The sequence below is a fragment of the Callithrix jacchus genome, chromosome 18, assembly GCF_049354715.1.
Source record: "Callithrix jacchus isolate 240 chromosome 18, calJac240_pri, whole genome shotgun sequence".
NCBI lineage: Eukaryota > Metazoa > Chordata > Mammalia > Primates > Cebidae > Callithrix > Callithrix jacchus.
The window spans coordinates 41,394,704-41,414,300 of NC_133519.1; the positions used below are offsets into that span (position 1 = coordinate 41,394,704).

The 19,597-nt window shown below is 44.9% G+C and overlaps 1 protein-coding gene across 1 annotated transcript in view; it reads left to right on the forward strand.

The window, feature by feature from the left end:
- LAMC2 (laminin subunit gamma 2) overlaps positions 1–19,597 on the forward strand; it is a 61,550-nt gene that overhangs the window by 32,593 nt on the left and 9,360 nt on the right. The window contains exons 4-16 of the mRNA XM_002760282.7: positions 1,279–1,377; positions 4,008–4,144; positions 5,219–5,341; positions 6,235–6,424; positions 8,704–8,816; positions 9,787–10,005; positions 10,590–10,772; positions 11,442–11,687; positions 14,079–14,221; positions 15,300–15,456; positions 15,764–15,969; positions 17,554–17,633; positions 18,765–18,920. Coding sequence (XP_002760328.5) covers positions 1,279–1,377; positions 4,008–4,144; positions 5,219–5,341; positions 6,235–6,424; positions 8,704–8,816; positions 9,787–10,005; positions 10,590–10,772; positions 11,442–11,687; positions 14,079–14,221; positions 15,300–15,456; positions 15,764–15,969; positions 17,554–17,633; positions 18,765–18,920 — 2,052 coding nt within the window. The remainder of the gene's footprint in view (positions 1–1,278; positions 1,378–4,007; positions 4,145–5,218; positions 5,342–6,234; positions 6,425–8,703; positions 8,817–9,786; positions 10,006–10,589; positions 10,773–11,441; positions 11,688–14,078; positions 14,222–15,299; positions 15,457–15,763; positions 15,970–17,553; positions 17,634–18,764; positions 18,921–19,597) is intronic.

The following is a 19,597-nucleotide window of genomic DNA, read 5'->3' on the forward strand; positions in this document are numbered from 1 at the left end:
CCATAAGCATTGCTAGCCTTGGCCTGTGACTGGATGAGAAATTTGAGGGAGAGGGAGGGGTCAAGGGACTCCAGGTTTGGGCAGGATATGGGTGGGGTCATAGGGCAGGCAGAGGAGGAACAGATCAGTAGAGAAGAGACAACAAACTTGGTTTATGAGCAATGAGATAGACACATGATTGCATGCGAAGGAAGTGACAGAGGCAGGGAGGCACGAGACAGGGAGACTGTGCCAGAATTCAGTGAAAGCTCTGATACCTTCATTGAGAAAGTCTTGCCACAAACAAAGTCCATTAAACCCAGCAATCCCAGCAATTCCACTCCTGGGTATATATCCAAGAGAAACGAGAAGGTAGATAGCTACACGAAAACTTGCACACATTCATTCATAGCAGCATTACTCATAATAGCTGAAAAGTGAAAACAGTAACCAAAAGAATATATGTATTCTGTCACCAAAAAGAATTTATGTACTGACACATGCTATAACATGGATGAACCTCAAAAGCATCATGCTAAGCGAAAGAAGCCAGTCACGAAAGACCACTTATGGTATGATTCCGTAGAAAATGTCTGGAATAGGCAAGTCGGGAGAGACAGAGAGTAGACTGGTGCTGCCGAGGGCTGGAAGTGGGACTGGAGGGAGGAAATGTAGCTGCGTGGGGGACACGACTGCTAAAGGGCACAGGGTTTCTCTTTGGAATGATAAAAATGTTCCAAAATTAATATTGATGGCTTACAACTCTGAGAATCAGCTAAAAACCATTGGAGTGTACATTTTAGATGGGTGAATTGCACGGCATATGAATTATATCTCAGTTAAGGAATTACTAAGAGAAAGAACTGAATGGAATAAAATAACAGGTAGATGGAATTAGTCATGATGAAAAGCAGACATCATTTAATTAAACAATAGGAAAACAAATGATAATTTTTTTAAGAAAGGTAAACTGAGTCAAACAGTAAACCAAAGTAAATTAAACAGCTGAGTGATGAACTTGATTTACAGTCTGGCGCAAACCCCTGCTCTCTTTAGGAGTGGCAGACAGTTCTCGGCCTGGCTGCCACCCGCCAAGTCCACTCTGAGCGGCATTGGTGCTGGCGAGTGAGTCCTGCGGTGTGTGAAAGAGGTATGCACCGGTGAGGACGGCTAGGAGAAGCCTCACGGAAGAAGGACTTGCCCAGCTTAGTCATGTTTGCTCATGAGCAGCTGATTTTATGTGCATAGTTGTGAAGCATTTGGAACCATGTCCCTAATTTTCTTTTTCTTCTTTCCCAGAGACTCCAAGTGTGACTGTGACCCAGCTGGCATCGCAGGGCCCTGTGACGGGGGCCGCTGTGTCTGCAAGGCAGCTGTCACTGGAGATCGCTGTGATAGGTCTGTGAACCGTGGCCCTACAAACAGCAGAGAGTCCCTTGCCAACTAGCATGAGAATTAATCCTCTGAGTGTAATTATGGAGAAGGGAAACTTGACAAATGTCGATGACTTTCTTCCTGCTCTTTGTCCTCAAAAACTAAGCTTGAAAAAAAATAACACTGCGCCCTCAAATCTCACTGGACTCCATACAGTGGTCTGGGTCCCTTCTCTTTGTTTTGACTGTGGGAGAGGTACAGGGCCCCCGAGATTCCCCTCACCAGCTGGCTCCGGATCCCAGGTGCTCTGTATGAAGTGGAAATCCATAGTGAGATCCTGGGACTCAGGCTGGTTGCAGGAAAGGCCTGGCCTAATTAAACATGCTGGGAAAATTCTTGTAAGTGGGCCTATAACAGCATATGGCCATATATAACCATGGTATACAGAAAAGACACCGCCCCGGGGATAGGATGGCAGTTACAAGCACACACACGAATGGGAGTGGGGCTGGTAGGACGAGGGGAGAGCCCTTTGGGCCAAGCCACACTGGAGGAGGTGAAGCAGTGACACCACCCCTCGCAGCTGCCGGTGCAGGACGTGCCTTAAGTACAACTGTGCTCAGGCTTTAAACTCTTCCTTCCTGGAGGCTGTCGAGCAGAGGGCTGTGAATCTGGCGTCAGAAGCAAAGGTTTCCTCTTCATTTCCTTAAAAGTAAGAAAGCAGTTATTTGGCACCCTGCCAATCACTTACACCTGGGCAGAGGAAATGCCAACTACACTCCTAGCTTCTTGTGTTTTCAGGGGTTCCTGACTGCTGAGGTGAAGGCAGGGAAAAAAAGCTTAAGTGTTAAAAGGGAAGTCACTTGTTGAAAGCCTCTTGAATTTTAAAATAAAACACAGAACTAGAATGCCACATAAAATACATGTTATCACCACCAATGATAAGAAATAGACCTCTCCCAGTCAGGCATGGCAGCTCATGCCTGTAATCACAGCACTTTGGGAGGCCGGGGCAGGTGGACCACCTGAGGTTGGGAGTTCGAGACCGGCCTGACCAACATGGAGAAACCCCGTCTCTACTAAAAATACAACATTACCCGGTTGTGGTGGCACATGCCTGTAATCCCAGCTGCTCGGGAGGCTGAGGCAGGAGAATTACCTGAACCCTGGAGATGGAGGTTGCAGTGAGCCGAGATCGTGCCATTGCACTCCAGTCTGGTCAACAAGAGCAAAGCTCTGTCTCAAAAATAAATAGAGAAATGAATAAACAAACAAACCTCTGCTAAAACTGTGTCCCAGTGACAACGCCCTTCCCCTCCCTAGAAATGATCTCTCTTCTGACTTTTATGGTAATCACTTTCTTTGCCTCATAATTTATCACCCCAGTGTGTTTCTAAACATAATCATTTAGTTTCGCCTAATTCCCTTCCTTTCCCCTTTCTTTTCTTCCCTCCCCACTCCTCCCTTCCTCTCCTTCCGTGTTTTTTAATCTCTTTTAATCAGCAGGTTTTCTTTCCATAGAAACCATAATAATTTTTTAAACTCTTGCTGTTAGAGAAAAAACAAAGCTTGTTTGGTTACAGCTGTTCTCTGAAGCACCCACTCTTCATAGCTACCCTGCCTTTCTGTGATACTGCACTCAGAACACGCCCCCTAACATGTGCTGCAGTGGCTTAGACTACATGATTTGGAGGCAGATGTACATGAGTTTCCAACATGCCTCAGCCACTTACCTGCTATATTTCAAGAGTTTCTTAACCTCTTGGCCTTAGTCTCCTCATCTAAGAATCTGGAAATAGCAGTTCCTCATAGGATTGGAGGGAGGTTAAATGAGAGAGTACACACAAGCTGCCAGCACAACATAAGCACTAAATAAATGATTTGAAAGTATCATTATTTCACATGATTTCACCTGAAAGGATGTCGTTAACTTGAGCAGAGGACAAACAAGTCCTCCCCAGCTTCCCCTGCCTTCTTCTCTGTGACTCCAGCATTAAGACTCCCCTGGCAGTCACCGTCCTCATAGCAGCCACTGGAGGGCTTGAGCTGGGAGCGGAGGTGGAAGGCAAGCCTGCACCTGGCTTTTGGAGAGTGTCTTCGCCATCCTTTTTCTCTGTCATATCCTCACCTGCCCTTTTCCCTAGTGAGCCAGAGCCCAGGTACAAGAGTCAGGGATGGGGATCCACACCTAGTGGTCTTGGGAGAGGGTCAGTACAGCTGAGCGGTGCTGAGACAGGAGCCTCACCTTTCCTGGTCCCCACCTCCCAGTCTTTTTCCCCATTAAACAGTAGCTCCAGGACAGGGCAGCTTTGCATAGCCCTGCCCGCACCCATTCTGCTCATCTGACCACCACTCAATTTCCTACCAAGGATGGGCCAACTACTCAGATGTCAGACCACCAAGACAAACGTGGCTCTGCTCTACCAGAGGAACAGAGAGTGAATGTTCCTTATGCTGTCTCATCTGGGGAGTTGTGATTGTTCCATCTGGTGGTCTGGGGGTGGGGGTGGTATATGAAACCTGGTATTCCCTCCTTTGAAAATTAATAGAGCCAGGTGGGAGAGAAGGTAGAGATAGATTGTCTCATTCATTGTATTCTCTCTACAGAATAAAAAATAACCTATAATATCCTGATTTCTACAATGCCACTGCAGGTGTGGACCAGGTTACTATCACCTAGATGCAGGGAACCCTGAGGGCTGTACCCGGTGTTTCTGCTATGGGCATTCAGCCAGCTGCCGCAGCTCTGCAGACTACAGTGTTCATACGATCACCTCTACCTTTCATCAGGGTAAAGCCTTCTATTTTCTAGGTTTCAGTTTTTGAATATTGTGTAGGGCTTTTTGCTTATAGGCAACCAGCTCTGTATTCACAGGATGGATTCTCTTTAGCAAGTCTCTTATAGTATTTAATGTACATTATTTTGTCAGGGTACTCAGACATACCCTGGTGTCTTGAAAAAGTCGTAGGCTGAAAACAGTTCACTCATACCAGTGAATGTAACTTAAAAGAATAACTCAGCAGCACTTTGGGAGGCCGAGGCAGGTGGATCACGAGGTCAAGGGATCGAGACCATCCTGGCCAACAAGGTGAAACCCATCTCTACTAAAAATACAAAAATTAGCTGGGCATGGTGGTGCGTGCCTGTAGTCCCAGCTACTCAGGAGGCTGAGGCGGGAGAATTGCTTGAACCCAGAAGGCAGAGGTTGTGGTGAGCTGAGATCGTGCCATTGCACTCCAGTCTGGGTAACAACAGCAAAATTCCATCTCAAAAAAAAGAATAACTCAAAAGAGACCAGATTTTTATTTCCCTGAATTTTGCATCCCCATCTATTTCAAAACCACAAAGGAATCATTCATTTGGTTTGGAGAGTGTATAAGAATCTTCCAGAATTCACATTCTCTAGTAATGCTATTTTCACATATAATAAATGAGTTAATTTATGTGAAATTAGTTACCAAGCTACAGAGCCCTCTATAAAAATATTGGAAATTGATATTATTTCAACTCTGAGTCTGAGTTTCCCCTTTGAAAAGACTGGACTCTTTTACTTCATTAAGATCAGACCCTGTTTATGTAAATACAAAAAATGCAAATTATAGGCAGAAGAAAACCTGCTCTCTTATCACAAGAGTCAGACTCAAAATGAGAAATCATAGCAGCTGTAGAGTGGGAGCAGCGAAGTTGAGACCCACATAGAGAGGTACATGGAGAATTTTAAGGACCATTTACAAATGTGGAAATATTGAGAAAACCCCACTTGCTACTCACCACTAGGACCTTTTGGCAGGGAAATCTTGCCTTGTTTAACTTAATAGACGATGAGGGTTTGCCCAATGCAGACTGATTATATTTGTGTTCCAGATGTTGATGGCTGGAAGGCTGTCCAACGAAACGGGTCTCCGGCAAAGCTCCAATGGTCGCAGCGCTATCAAGACGTGTTTAGCTCAGCCCGACGGTCAGACCCTGTCTATTTTGTGGCTCCTGGTACGTGAGGAATAATTTCTTCTATAGAAGCCAGCTTATAGGACTAGGAAGTCAAGATAGAGAAATGGAGTTAGAATTGTGGAAATCATATCATTTAGCGATCAGGGTAGCAACATCTCCAGAAGAGACTTGGGGCTTAAGCCTGATTTGAAAGTCACTAAGAAATGGCCCAACAGAGCAGAATGGGGTGTCCCAGAGGTCAGACCCTGGCTGAGCTGCCTCCTTTAATCAAATGGGAAGTTTCTACGTTTACCATCAAGGCAAGAAATCAAGGAATGTGGCCAAACCTATGGGTCTATTGAGAAGCAGGTGGAAAGCAAAAACAAAGCATTTCTTCAAACTTCAAATATTTGTAAGTTAAGAAAAATCAGTCAATGGTATGTTCCTGGGTGGACTGGTTAGAATTCTAGTCCCAGCTCATTTCCTTAGGTAACATGTGATTCTTGGATAAGATGTTCTCTTAACTTCTCTGGACTTCCGTTTTCTCTACTGTTAAAGGAATAGTCATGCTTACCTCCCAAAATTATTACCATCGAATGTGATGATATTGGTGAAAGCATTCTGTAAACTAAAGCATTATATAACAAATGGTGCTATGCTGTCAGACCTGGGGTTTTTATAAAGCAGTCTGTCATCAGGGCCACACCACGAACCATCTAATAGATAGAACTGTCTCATAACAAGGCCCTTTTATCATTTCAGTAAGTAACCCTCCTTCAGAGCCCAGCACGTCATAGCCATGCCCAGTACCAGGTCCTGACTCTCCTGTCAGGGAGTTTTGGGGCAGGATGACATAGGACTTCCACAGAAATTGCCGACACCAATGCACACTTGCATGTGTTTGCCTCTCCAGTTTCACAACTGATCTCAACCTTTAACACTCTGTTTCACAGCCAAATTTCTTGGGAATCAACAGGTGAGCTATGGGCAAAGCCTGTCTTTTGACTACCGTGTGGACAGAGGAGGCAGACATCCATCTGCCCACGATGTGATCCTGGAAGGTGCTGGTCTACGGATTACAGCTCCCTTGATGCCACTTGGCAAGACACTGCCTTGCGGGCTCACCAAGACTTACACATTCAGGTAAAAAGAGAGACCACAAGTAGGTCAATTAGAGCGAACTGTGATTAAAGTTCGAGTCCATTGTTGATTCATTCAGTCATCATTCATTCGTTCAACAAGCTTTTCTGAGCACCTTTTATGTACCATGCAGAGTGCTATGTGCTGAGACAGGACATGATTCCTTCCCTCGAGCAGCTGACAGGCTAATGGGAGAGAAAAATGAATAGATAATTACATTGTAGGGACAGAAATAGATAAGGTGGACACAAAAGTTCTGAGCACATACAGGAGGCATGACTGACCCACACTGGAGTGATGAAGGAGGGCTTCTCAGGACCACCTGACAAATGTGAAGGGCAGCCCTCTAAGGAAAGAAAAGGGAGGAGAGGTTGACAAGGCAAAGGAAATGCAACGCTTGAAGAAGTTTTGCTCATTTAGAAAATTCCCAAGTGGCTGAGCATGAGTAGAGCCTGAAGTCGGTGAGAGGAGTGCAGTGAGAAGTGAGGTCGGAGAGAGAGGTGGGAGTGACTTTATGGATGGCTTTGTGTGTGTCCACAGGGATTGTATGGTATTGTGTAGAACAGGAATTCTGCATGGTGTTTGCAGAGAGGTTGGGGAAGGGGGCTGTGCCTACTAAGTGCTCAGTACCACATCGGAGCCTGGGAAATAAAGATGGAACATGGTCTCTGCCTTCCAAGAGCTCATGGTCTAGTATGATATATAACATGTCAAAAAGCAAGCATAATACAGTAGGATAATTGCTTTGGGGTGGTGCATGTTCATGGGGTCTTGGAAAGTGCCCAATTCTGCCTGGAGGAGTCAGGAAAACCTTCAATAGGGCTTTTCCAGGGAGAAAAATCAGAGAAGGGCAACCTTCCCATGTGAATAGATGTGGAGATGCAAAAAGGCATCATATAGTGGGGACTGGCAAGCAATATCTATGGCTGGAATATGGCATGTATAGGGGAGATGGGCAGATAAGTTTGCAAAGGTTGGAAAAGGACCCATCATGTTGGGCCTTGTATGTCAGGTCAAGGAGCTTAGATCTTGTCCATGCTGGAAAGATGATGCAGAGCCATTGAGAGATTGTTTAGTTGAGAAGTGTGATTGTCAGGTATGAAGGCTAGCTGCAAATACAGGCACCATATGGATGATAGTTGGGTAGGGCCCTTAACTGGACCATCAGAACACGTTCACAGTGGCTCAATTGAGAGCGATTGGGGGCCTAACCCAGGGCAGAGGTAATGGCAACAGGGAAAATAAGACCCACAGAACACAAACAAAGAATGTATCAAATATCCGAGTATACGTGTTCTAATGATATATATACACACGCACACAGCTCTCCTGCCTGGAATGCCCATTCCCACCTTCTAGGCTTGGCGAACTTACTCTTTGAGGTTCAGCTCACGTGTTCTTCCTTTGCCTCAGAATCCCAAGTAAAGTTACAGTCACCTTGTGTTTCCATGGCACTCTGCATGCATTTGTTATGGCACTCGTGGCATCGTATTACAACTGTTTGTCTCCCGACTCCCCTGGCTGGCTGGTGACCACCTCTCCCTGTTGTCTTTGTGTCCTCCAGCCTGACACAGCTTCCTGTTATTCAACCCAAGAGATGATATAATATCTTGTCACTTCTCTCAGTAGATTAAAAAGAAAAATGACCAATGTTTTCTCTAGTAAATTATTTCAAAAGGATTCAGTCAGTCTTCTGTGCTAACAGTGAATGAAAAATGAAAGTGGGTAGAGTTGTTCCTGGATATTTCAGTAAAAAACAAAACAAAATTTAGAAGAATAGCACAGGGGCTGGTGATATGTTGCACTGAGCCCCGCTATGATGCTAAATGAAAAAGTATTATATGTGGACAATGTAAAAGTGGAAACTGATTTTTGAAAAAAGTAGGTAAAATGTGCTCACATAACAAAGAAATGACTTTTTTAAAAAATGAACGGTAGTTCTTGAGAATCAGAACTTCTGGAATGCAGAGATGTTTCTAATACTAGCTTATGGGTGGCCAAGAATAGAAAGTGGTGTCTGAGGACTTGGGATCAACATTGCCTCAGGTGATGTCACCCCTGGATCTGGACTTCCCACACAGGGATGCCCTCTGTCACTTCCTCTGGGGTTTGTCCTCCCCATGGAGTGAGGAAGGTCTATGTACATGCCTATGAAAAGGTGGCTCCCAGTCCTGTGCCCCCTTCTAAGAAGGACCAGAAAGGGGCTTAGCTCTTTCCCCTTATAACAGGTAGATATGTGATAAGAATTGGATTTTTAAGGCTTTTGATTTTAAATTATGCAGGTTAAATGAGCATCGAAGCAGTAATTGGAGCCCCCAGCTGAGTTACTTTGAGTATCGAAGGTTACTGCGGAACCTCACAGCCCTCCACATCCGAGCTACATATGGAGAATACAGTAAGTGGCTAAGAAAAATTAATTTATCTCTTCTTAGGTTTTAGTTTAATTGGTTCAGCTTTCTAAGGTGGTAGCAGTCTCCAAATGAGTAGATAAGTTACTTGATGATTCTGACTTCGAGTCTTTGATTCAATCTAAAGTTTTACATTGTGGAAGTTTTTTTTTTTTTAAATGTTTCTCTAAAAAGATGACAGCACCCAGCACCAAAGAAGAGTGAATGATGGATGCAACCTTGCTAAAAGGGCCACTGAGTTTTTATTAAAGCTGAGGAAGATAATGTACAATAAGTGGCTGCATTTCCTTAGCTAGGAAATGGCACCTACAACACAGTCCTTTTTATCCCTTGAGCAGCTTTTCCTTTTGAGGTTATACTCCATGCTACCATGTTTGGATCATCATGTATTCTATTCCCTTTTTTTGAACTTCATGTTAGGTTCTCCTAATACCAATTTGAATTATTTAACAAGAGTTCCTTAAGCTTTTCTGCACTGCACTCACCTCCTGTGAAAAGGAAGTGTGGCTAGCACGCACCATTTCCATGTCACTGATGCAAGCACATAAAGCCGGAAGCAGAAAGTGTTTATTAACAACGTATTGACTCTTACTGTATGCCAGGTACACTATAACATATGCATTGTCTGATTTAATTTTCACAACAGACATAGGAGATACATACCATTGTTACTTCTTGTCTATAGTTGTGGAAACACAGTCTTGGAGAGGCTAGGTGCCTTGCCCAATTTTCACAGCTAGTGAGGGTGGAGTCAGAATTTAAGCCCTGGGTTTTCTGACCCCAGAGCCTGTGTGCTCAGTCACAATGGGAGACTGCTATTCCTCTCTACGTGGCATGATGTATGAACACCACCTGTCTTTGTTAGGGACTTAAGAAAAATAAAATCCCAAGAGAGATCTGACCTGAGATCTTTAGGCTGTACCACTTACAACTTCTAATCTGTTCTCTTGATTGCAGGTACTGGGTACATTGACAATGTGACCCTGATTTCAGCCCGCCCTGTTTCTGGAGCCCCAGCACCCTGGGTTGAACAGTGTATATGTCCTGTTGGGTACAAGGGGCAGTTCTGCCAGGATTGTGCTTCTGGCTACAAGAGAGATTCAGCGAGATTGGGGCCTTTTGGCACCTGTATTCCATGTAACTGCCAAGGGGGAGGGGCCTGTGATCCAGACACAGGTGAGTGAAATGACATCTGGACCAGGTGGCTGGGTGTCCTGTGGAAGAGAGAGAGCTGTGTAAGAAAGACCATGGCTGAACTCACATCAGAGGTGGGAAAGGATTAAGGAGAGCAGAGCTAGAGTCAGGGAAGATGGACATGGTGCCTCATTACACTCAATCCTATTCATTGTGGAAATGCCACAAGGTTATGAGAAAGGTGCCATGTTACAGGAAATGGTCGTCATGGTTCAGTGCTGGGTAGGAGAGTTGGTGTCAAGTTGCAAGAATTGTGTGGGGAGATCAAAGACAAGTCCGGGTCTAAATGAATGTGCAGACAAATGGTGTCAGGCCACAGAGAACATGGGGAGCAGTGTTAAGTTATGGAGAGTGAAACAAGTGGGTGTCTCCTTAGCATAGGGGAGTGAGGGTGAGATTCAGTCTTGGCAGTGTTTAGATTTGGTTCTGAATGCCAGTGCTCAGGCACTTTGGGGAAAGCTTCAAAAAGGACAGCTTTGACATTCTACACTCTGACCCAAGTTGAAGGAAATGTATTGTCTGACACTGCTCACTTCTCTGCCCCTCCACTCTTCTTCTACTCCCAGGAGATTGTTATTCAGGGGATGAGAATCCTGACATTGAGTGTGCTGACTGCCCACTTGGTTTCTACAATGATCCACATGACCCCCGCAGCTGCAAGCCATGTCCCTGCCGTAATGGGTTCAGCTGCTCGGTGATGCCAGAGACGGAGGAGGTGGTGTGCAATAACTGCCCTCCTGGGGTCACAGGTAAGGCCATGGGTCTGCTCTGTCACCTGCCTCCGCCTGTCCTCATGCCATGAATTTGTGGAAATAGCTTCCGAGGAATTTCTAGGAAATTATAATGACTCAGGGTTCACCTAAATGTGCTCACTCTAAAGATAATATCTTAAAGATAAGATATCGCAGTGCCCAAGAAGTGAACTGGATTAAGCAAGAGCAGAGTGTAATTATGGGAGAAAACATCTAAAGCTGTTTTGAGAGGTTTGTCACTAGAAGATGACATTTTCAGACCAAGCACATGGTTTGCTTCTTAATGATCTAAGATAAAGAGGGAAAACTTAGCGACCTCTTAAATGTCACATCCTTCTGCTGGGCGGTCTGAAAGAAGAATGGATTCTTCAGTCTTGGGGGTATTGCTCAAAACCTTACTACTTCGGTGGAGCTGCCTGCTTTTTCCCAGCCAGCTAGATAAGCCTCCTAGTGGAGCTGCTGTGTTCCACAACCTGCGGTGGGCATGGAGTGAGAGGGCCAGTGCGGCCTTGCATGCCTGCTCCTGAGGGCTTTGTTCTGGGGTCCCTGGGGAAGCACATTTCTCTGGCTCTTCTAGAGGGTGACTTGCAACTTTAGGCCTCTGCATCTGGTCTTGCTCCCGATAGATGGATGTCAGCCTGGGCTTGGTCTTTTGTTCCTTCCCAGGTGCCCGCTGTGAGCTCTGTGCCGATGGCTACTTTGGAGACCCCTTTGGTGAACATGGCTCAGTGAGGCCTTGTCAGCCCTGTCAATGCAACAACAACGTGGACCCCAGTGCCTCTGGGAACTGTGACCGGCTGACAGGCAGGTGTTTGAAGTGCATCCACAACACAGCCGGCATCTACTGTGACCAGTGCAAAGCAGGCTACTTTGGGGATCCATTGGCTCCCAACCCAGCAAACAAGTGTCGAGGTAGGACTGTACCCCAGGCAGGCTGTGTCTGTGTGTGCCTGTGCCCACATGTGCTTGCTTGCTGTCGGAGCAGGGGCAATGGCAGTTCATATTGTGATGTTATGTTGGTTCTCTGACCAAACTGGCCCATGAGCACCCTGGGCCTTTCTTCACTTGTCAAAGGCCTTCAGACAGGTTTCCCCTGTGGCCAGGCTCTGGAAGACAGAGCTGGGTTAAAGCTGGGTGGGAGAAGTGGAAAAGGTCAGGTTTACATTCCTGCGTGGAAGGGGAGATAACAAGGGGCCAACATCCTAAACCCACTCCCAAGATAGGGAGGCAGGGAAGTGGCTGCCAAACCTGTTGTAGGACAGTAATAAATGACTGGAGACTAAGCCTGAGCAAACTCAGGTAGGGAGGGTGGTGGGCAGTAAAGCGGTTTGAGACTCTCTCAGGAAGTCATCCTAATTGATGTATAGAAAGGTAACAGTCGAAAGTTCTCCTAACGAGGCGGCTTCAAAGCAGCAGCTATGGTGGAGCATTCCTCAGGGCTGCTGCAGATCAAAGCAGGAATGTACAGACTGGTCCTCCTGCCCAGCGCTTCCTTCCATCTTTGCACATTATATTCTAGAGGCAAAGTAAGTTCTAGAGGAGCTGGCCTGCCCCACAGACTCACCCCTCAGTCCCAGGCTGACCTTGGTGCCCAAAACTCAGGAGTTTGTTTACTCTGACTTTGTTTATTAAGTCCAGAGTGGGGCCAGGCATAGTGGCTCACGCCTGTAGCCCGAGCACTTTGGGAAGCATGAGGCAGGTGGATCACATGAGGTTGCAAGTTCAAGACTGGCCTGGCCAACATGGTGAAACCCGATCTCTACTGAAAATACAAATAGTAACTGGGCATAGTGGTGGCTGCCTGTAAATCCCAGATACTCAGGAGTCTGAGGAACCAGAATCTCTTGAACCCAGGAGGCAGAGGTTGCAGTGAGTCAAGATAGTGTTACTGCATTCCAGCCTGGGCAATAGCACAAGACTCTGTCTCAAAAGAAAACAAAAAAAAAGTCCAGAGCCACTCTGGACACCCAGGTTGGAAGACTCTTGGTTCCTCATAAAGACCCAGAGATTTGCATGAAGCTCACAGCCTTCCACTCACACCAGAGTCTCTACCTTGAAGTGCTTGAGAACTGCAACCTGAGGCTTCTACTTAAAGGTACAAATCCCCTGGGGAATTCGGGGCCAGACCAGCCCAGACCCGAACCTCCAGGTTAGCTGTGATGTTCTAGAAAGCACCTCATGAAGGGAAAAACCCACATGACATCAGTACTGAGTTCAAATCCAGTCTCGTGACATCCCTATTATATTATGCTAATTATGTCAATTAATCCCTCTGAGCCTCAGTTTCTCATATATATGATGAACATTTAACTCGAAGTGGTGGATATAAGAAAGCTCACTCTAAACACTATAATTCAAGTTATGATTCTAACTATATTCGGTCTTTAACTCTAGCTGTAATTCTAGGTTACTAACAAAGATTTCACTGGCTTTACACCATACATTTTTTCACTCAGCTATCCTTTCTCAAGTGCATACCATGTGTCCAGTGTGGACCTAGATACTGAGGCTGTCATGATGAATAAGTCATCCCAGCTCTCGAAGAATCTCTATGATAATAAGGGAGACACACAAATATGTATGCAAACAATGACAACACACTTAGATATGCAATCAGTGTTTTGTGAGCACTGAAGACAGAACCCAGAGAATCTCAGTCACCCAGAGAATCACGGAAATCATCAGAGAAGTGTCTGACCCGCTGTCATATTCTTAACTTCTGTAACAGAACCTGGTGTAATCAATTTGATTGAATGAGTAAAGGCATTGCTTTCTTACTGTGTTTCCTACACCAAAGGCCGTAGAACAGAGGACAGAACACTGGCTCTTCCTGAGCTCTCGTTGTAGCTTGCCATTGATTTGCTGAGTAACCTTGGGTGAATTACTCAGCTTCTCTGAGCTCACATTCCTCATCTGCAAAATAGAGGGAGATGTCCACATCTGGCACGTAATGGGCCCAGAAGAAATGTTATTTGCCTTGAAAGCGAAGCCAGAGTGCCTGTAGAATATCTAACAGGCTTTCAGTTTAACGGGGAGGAAAATGAGTGCCGCCAGAAAGGCTGTAATCTCTGGGCATCCACACACATCAAGCAAACCTTCCACATGATTCCTAAGACCCATCTGTATTAAGAAGGTGCATGGAGGCACAGTCAAGAGACAACTCTCACACAAGTCGCATTGACAAGGGCAAAGAAGGATTCTCTGCTGCTGGAGACTTGATCTCCTTCCTTGTATCTTTGCTCTACCTCCAGTCTCTAGACTAGTTTGACGTGAATGCTCCATCTGTCTTTCTTTTGTCTCTAGCTTGCAACTGCAACCCCATAGGCTCCGAGCCTGTAGAGTGTCGAGGTGATGGCACCTGTGTTTGCAAGCCAGGATTTGGTGGCCCCAACTGTGAGCATGGAGCATTCAGCTGTCCAGCTTGCTATAATCAAGTGAAGATTCAGGTATGCATTCTTCCCCTTGCCATCCCAACCCCATAGAATCAAATTCTTAAGTGTCCACTGGGTAGTTCTGTCACAGGTCTAGGACCCTCCTAGTCTCCTAAGGATGGGAGTGGTGTTTACTATTTATTTCTTTAAAAACTGCGGTATTAAAAAAATTCTGTATAATGATAATACTTCAGGTTTATGTTCTTATATGTACCATTTAAAAAATCTCTTTTGCAGATACTATTTGATTTGGTACTCGTGACAACTTAGTGGAGTTAAAAGGGAAAGTACTCTGATCTTGGTTTCATTGGTCAAATAAAGTCTCAAAATACTTGACATTTTTCAAAGTGATATAGCTAGGTGGAACTGGGAATCCCACCCATGTCCCCTAACTGAATTCAGTGCTCTCCCCACTGTAATGTGTCACTTTCCAGCTTGATTGTTTTTCAACAGATGTCTTTGTAAAACAAATGAAGAAAAACATAAACATAAAAGTTATCAAGAGTCCAGAAAGTGTCAAGGCTTTCCAAACAGGAATGGCCTCTGGAAACTTCTCATCTGAATTCCAGAGAAAAATGAACTTGATGTTGTTAATTATTAACTATTTTTTTCCTGGAGTGAGGGTTGGGGAAGACAAAGGCCCAAACAGAACTCCAAATGTGGAACAAACTCCACTTGTCTTTGAACTGATCTATTTAACAAGCCTTTTATTCATTTCCTTCGTTTCAGGCACTGCTCTCTTGTCTCTAGCTTGCAACTGCTTTCACTTTACAAATATTAACTACACAGTAAAGCCTGAACTTTGCAGATGTTAACTCAGATAGTCCAAGTAATAACTTTACGAGACACTGTCCTTATTTTCATTATCCTACTTTATAGATTAAAAAAGACTTGCCCAAGGTCATACAACTAGTGAGGAGGAGGCCAGGATTCAAACTCACAGACTCTAGGCCCCAGGGTCTCAAATTTTAACCACCGTGACATGCTATGCATTTCTGGACTTTCAGTATTATCCCCTGGGTACCTGGTATTGGACTACCCCTTGGGTACATGGTCTCCATGCTCTGTTCAGATCTTTCCTTTCTGGTTTCAGATGGATCAGTTCATGCAGCAGCTTCCAAGAATGGAGGCCCTGATTTCTAAGGCTCAGGGTGGTGGTGGAGCAGTGCCTGATACAGAGCTGGAAGGCAGGATGCAGCAGGCTGAGCAGGCCCTTCGGGACATTCTGAGAGAAGCCCAGATTTCAGAAGGTGAGGAAGGCCAACTTCCTTTCAGACAGGAGAAAATTAGTAGTCCTAGCAGGAGTGGCTTCGCAAGGTCATAGAATCTTCTATGGATACCAGTTCAGCAGATAGCTCTAACCAGTCCTTGCAGAAGTGGAAGGACTGTCTGTGACATTCCTCCTGGGACCTGAATGATGGGGATAAAAGAACAGTTGCATGCATTGCTCTGTTGGGTTTTTGTCATTTTGCCGTAGCCAGCCCACCCTCCTTTATGTTTGCTAACTCTATGCTGACCTAGAAAGTGCTCATGCTCCCTTTCCTTCTTTGCGTTCAGGTGCTAGCAGATCCCTTGGTCTCCAGTTGGCCAAGGTGAGGAGCCAAGAGAACAGCTACCAGAGTCGCCTGGGTGACCTCAAGATGACTGTGGAAAGAGTTCGAGCCCTGGGAAGTCAGTATCAGAACCGAGTTCAGGATACTGGCAGGCTCATCACTCAGATGCAGCTGAGCTTGGCAGAAAATGAAGCTTCCCTAAGAAACACTGTAGGTTTTGCTGGGCTAGGGTGTTCAGAATTACTGCTGTGTTGGGAGATCTACTTGTATATCTCACTGACTCACTTTCTTTCTCACTGGCTCACTTTCTTCTAGTCTACCTGACAGGTGGTTGGACTTCTCTTCCTTGCAACAGTCACATCTATTTATGTCTTTGGCCTTCTGCAATTTTCCATTTTACGGCACTATGTTCTTCTCCCTAGTTCATTTATTCTAACTACATCCTCATCTTGGCCCTGTCTCACCTCCCTTCTGCCTATCTCCTAGCTTGTTAGCTCCCAGAGGGCAGGATTTACTTTACTTCATATTTGCATTCTCGGCCTACAGCACATGTATAACTGTGGTAAATATCTGCTGCATGGATGAATGGATAAAGAAATGAATAAATTAGTGAATAAATGAATGAAAAGGGAAGGAAGGCAAGAAGGAAGAAAGGAAGGAGGAAGAAATGGAGGGAATGAGGAAGGAAGGAAAAAGGAAGGAGGGGAGGAAGGGAGGAAGGGAGGGAGGAAAGAAGAAAGGAAGGAAAGGAGGAAGGGAAGGAGGGAGGGAAGAAAGAAGGAAGGACAGAGGGAGGGAGGGAGGGAAGAAAGGAGCCCAATAAAGACGTGGTTTTGAAAATGGAAAAAAAATGCTGCCAGTATGATTTTCTTAATGTAGTTTGTAGTGTGCTAGGAGGGAGAGATTTGATTGAGCACTCTTCTATTTCTGCATAAAGAAGGCTATGGTAACAATAATGTAAATGGATGGATGGAAGATGAATAGAGGAAATGGAATGATAATCAGATACTCTAATGAGGAAGTCACATTAAAGATAATGTGTATTGATTGTTTCTCTTATTACAAAAATGTTTATTGTAGAAAATAAATAAAAATTATCTGATCCCATTACTATCAAATAACCACTGTTAAAACTTGGAATAGATTCTACTGGACTTTAAATACATATAAAAATAAGCACATGTATATATATTTTTAATTTTTTGGGGCTCCCAGCAGGAAAATAATTTTTGGGTTTTTTTTTGAGTTTTTAAATCTGTATATATTTTAATGCATCTATATCTATATAAAGACTTTTTTGAACTTGAATTTCTTTTTTCTTGTCTATGCATACTTTTTTTTTTTTGAGACTGAGTCTCTATTGCCCAGGCTGGAATGCAGTGATGTGATCTCAGCTCACTGCAACCTCCGCCTCCTAAGTTCAAGCAATTCTCCTGCCTCAGCCTCCTGAGTAGCTGGGATGACAGGCGCCCACCACCACGCCAGGCTAATTTTTGTATTTTTAGTAGAGATAAGGTTTCACCATGTTGGCCAGGCTGTTCTCAAACTCCTGACCTCCAGTGATCCACCCGCCTCGGCCTCCCAAAGTGGGATTACAGGCTTGAGCCATCGCAGCCGGCCCCTAAGCATACTTTTCGGAAACAGAATGATGATGGCGAATAGAGGCATGGTGTAAGTGTTGGGGTGTGGAACCCTACGTGGCTAATGACAAGTGGTTCTGATAGGACAGATACTGCACCTGCTTAAGTTCCATGGCCAAGAGCAAAGCCTTAACCAATTCTTCTTTTCCCACAGAACATTCCTGCCTCAGACCACTACGTGGGGCCAAATGGCTTTAAAAGTCTGGCTCAGGAGGCCACAAGATTAGCAGAAAGGTGAGCAGCATTAGAGGATACCTCTGCTTTAAGCCCTCTCTGCAAGGCCAGACTTGAATAAGACTGTAGGGCATTCGAGACCCAAGCATCATAGTTATTCTCTCCAGTCCCCTTTGCAGCCATTGCCTACCCTGAAGCCAGTTTTTAACCACTTGGGTTTTACTGTATGTAAGTGGCCACTGGGCAGGGTCATTTGGCAGGAGTTGGGGGTGAGGGTGTTTCTTTCCCACATTTCCTCATGACTCACAGTACGGCTGTGGTGTGTGTCAAGATGTGATTCCTTGGGCCACGTGAAATGAATCAGCCCTTGGAAGAGAAAGCTCTGCAGCTTGCAGGGACTCCCACACCAAGCCTGGGAACAAGTAGCAACGAGTTGTTTGTTAGCCTGTGGGGGCCGAGACTGCAGGGGGGAACTTCCTCCTGAAAACCGGCTCTGCAGGGCCCCAGTGATAACAGGCAGCTCCCTTCATCCTTGGCTCTGACTAGAAATCCTATGGTGTTTAAGAGGTTTGCTGGTAGCAGAGTGCTCAGCAGGATGGCAGGCTCTGTTAATCCCAAGTGGAATTCAGTCTGCGGAAGAGGGCTGATTTGTGTATTTGTAACATGAGCTGCCTCTTGAGCTTGTTGTTTTATTTTGTTTCTTTGGGTTTTTTTTTTTTTTTTTTTTAAAAAGCACTTTTTAGAACCAGGAGTATTCAATATAAAAGTATCCAGGAAACTTTTATAGACAGGCTTTGTCCCCCTAGTGGTGGCCCCAGTTTAGAGTTGAAGGAAAAGTGAGCAGGGGATGGATCCTGAGAGAAATAAGACCTAGAGGTTTCTTCCTGCAGCTAACAGCTTACAGATGCAGTGTTTTATCACCCGAGACTGCTCCCACCCATCTCCACCCCTCACCCCGCTCCGCGCCTCCAATGATTATGCTATAAACGGAAAAGATCACCACAAGGTCTACGACACGAGGCGAATTCTGCTTCTTGATAGCACCTCTAATTCCATATCATTTGGGTCAGTTCTATAGGGTTTTTCTAAATCAAACCAGCTCCCGTGCTCTTTGCCCTTCGTTTAACTAAATAACTGAAAGGAAGCCCTTTGCTGTGAAAACTCTTATTCTTTTGTTTTTAATCCTTTCAGCCACGTTGAGTCGGCCAGTAACATGGAGCAACTGACAAGGGAAACTGAGGACTATTCCAAACAAGCCCTCTCATTGGTGCTCAAGGCACTGGCTGAAGGAGGTGGAAGCGGAGGCAGTAGCCCGGACCATGCAGTGGTGCAAGGGCTTGTGGAAAAGTACGTTCCTACGGGTCCTCTCATGGATCATTATACTTTGGATACTCACAGGGTATAATGCTAGTACTTGAGGGGCACCGTGTTAGCCATAAAAATATATTGTTAATGATAATAAGAGGCATGAGAGTTTTACTTTGGGGAAAAGCAGTTATCTTTAAGACTGGGAGAAGAAAAGATTCATTAGTCTGAATAAAATTTATGTTTTGATTGAGATTACAATACTTGAAGGTATGGTCACCCTCTGGTGTTTGAAGGGTGTGAGTAAACCCATCTGATGGCATGAGGAGATATAAAAATGCGAAAAAAATAATATAATACATTTCTGTTATCAAGAAGTGTAGATCTTGGGATTGAATTTTTCTTACCTAACCTGTGTAATGAAAAGGCTTATGTTTAGTGGAGAGGGACACATATTTGATAAGTAGTTTTGTTTGATTCTTCTGGTTATTTCAACTACGTACTTTAAAGACAACAAAGATGAAATTTTGCTTTTATTTAAAGAAAGTGTGGGGGGTGGGGCAGGTGTGGTGGCTCACACTTGTAGTCCCAGCTACTTGGGAGGCTGAATTGGGAAGATGGCTTGAGGCATCAGTGAGCTGAGATTGTGCCACTGCCCCCAGCCTGGACAACAGAATGAGACCCTGTCCCAAAAAAAAAAAAAAAAGAATTCTCAAAGT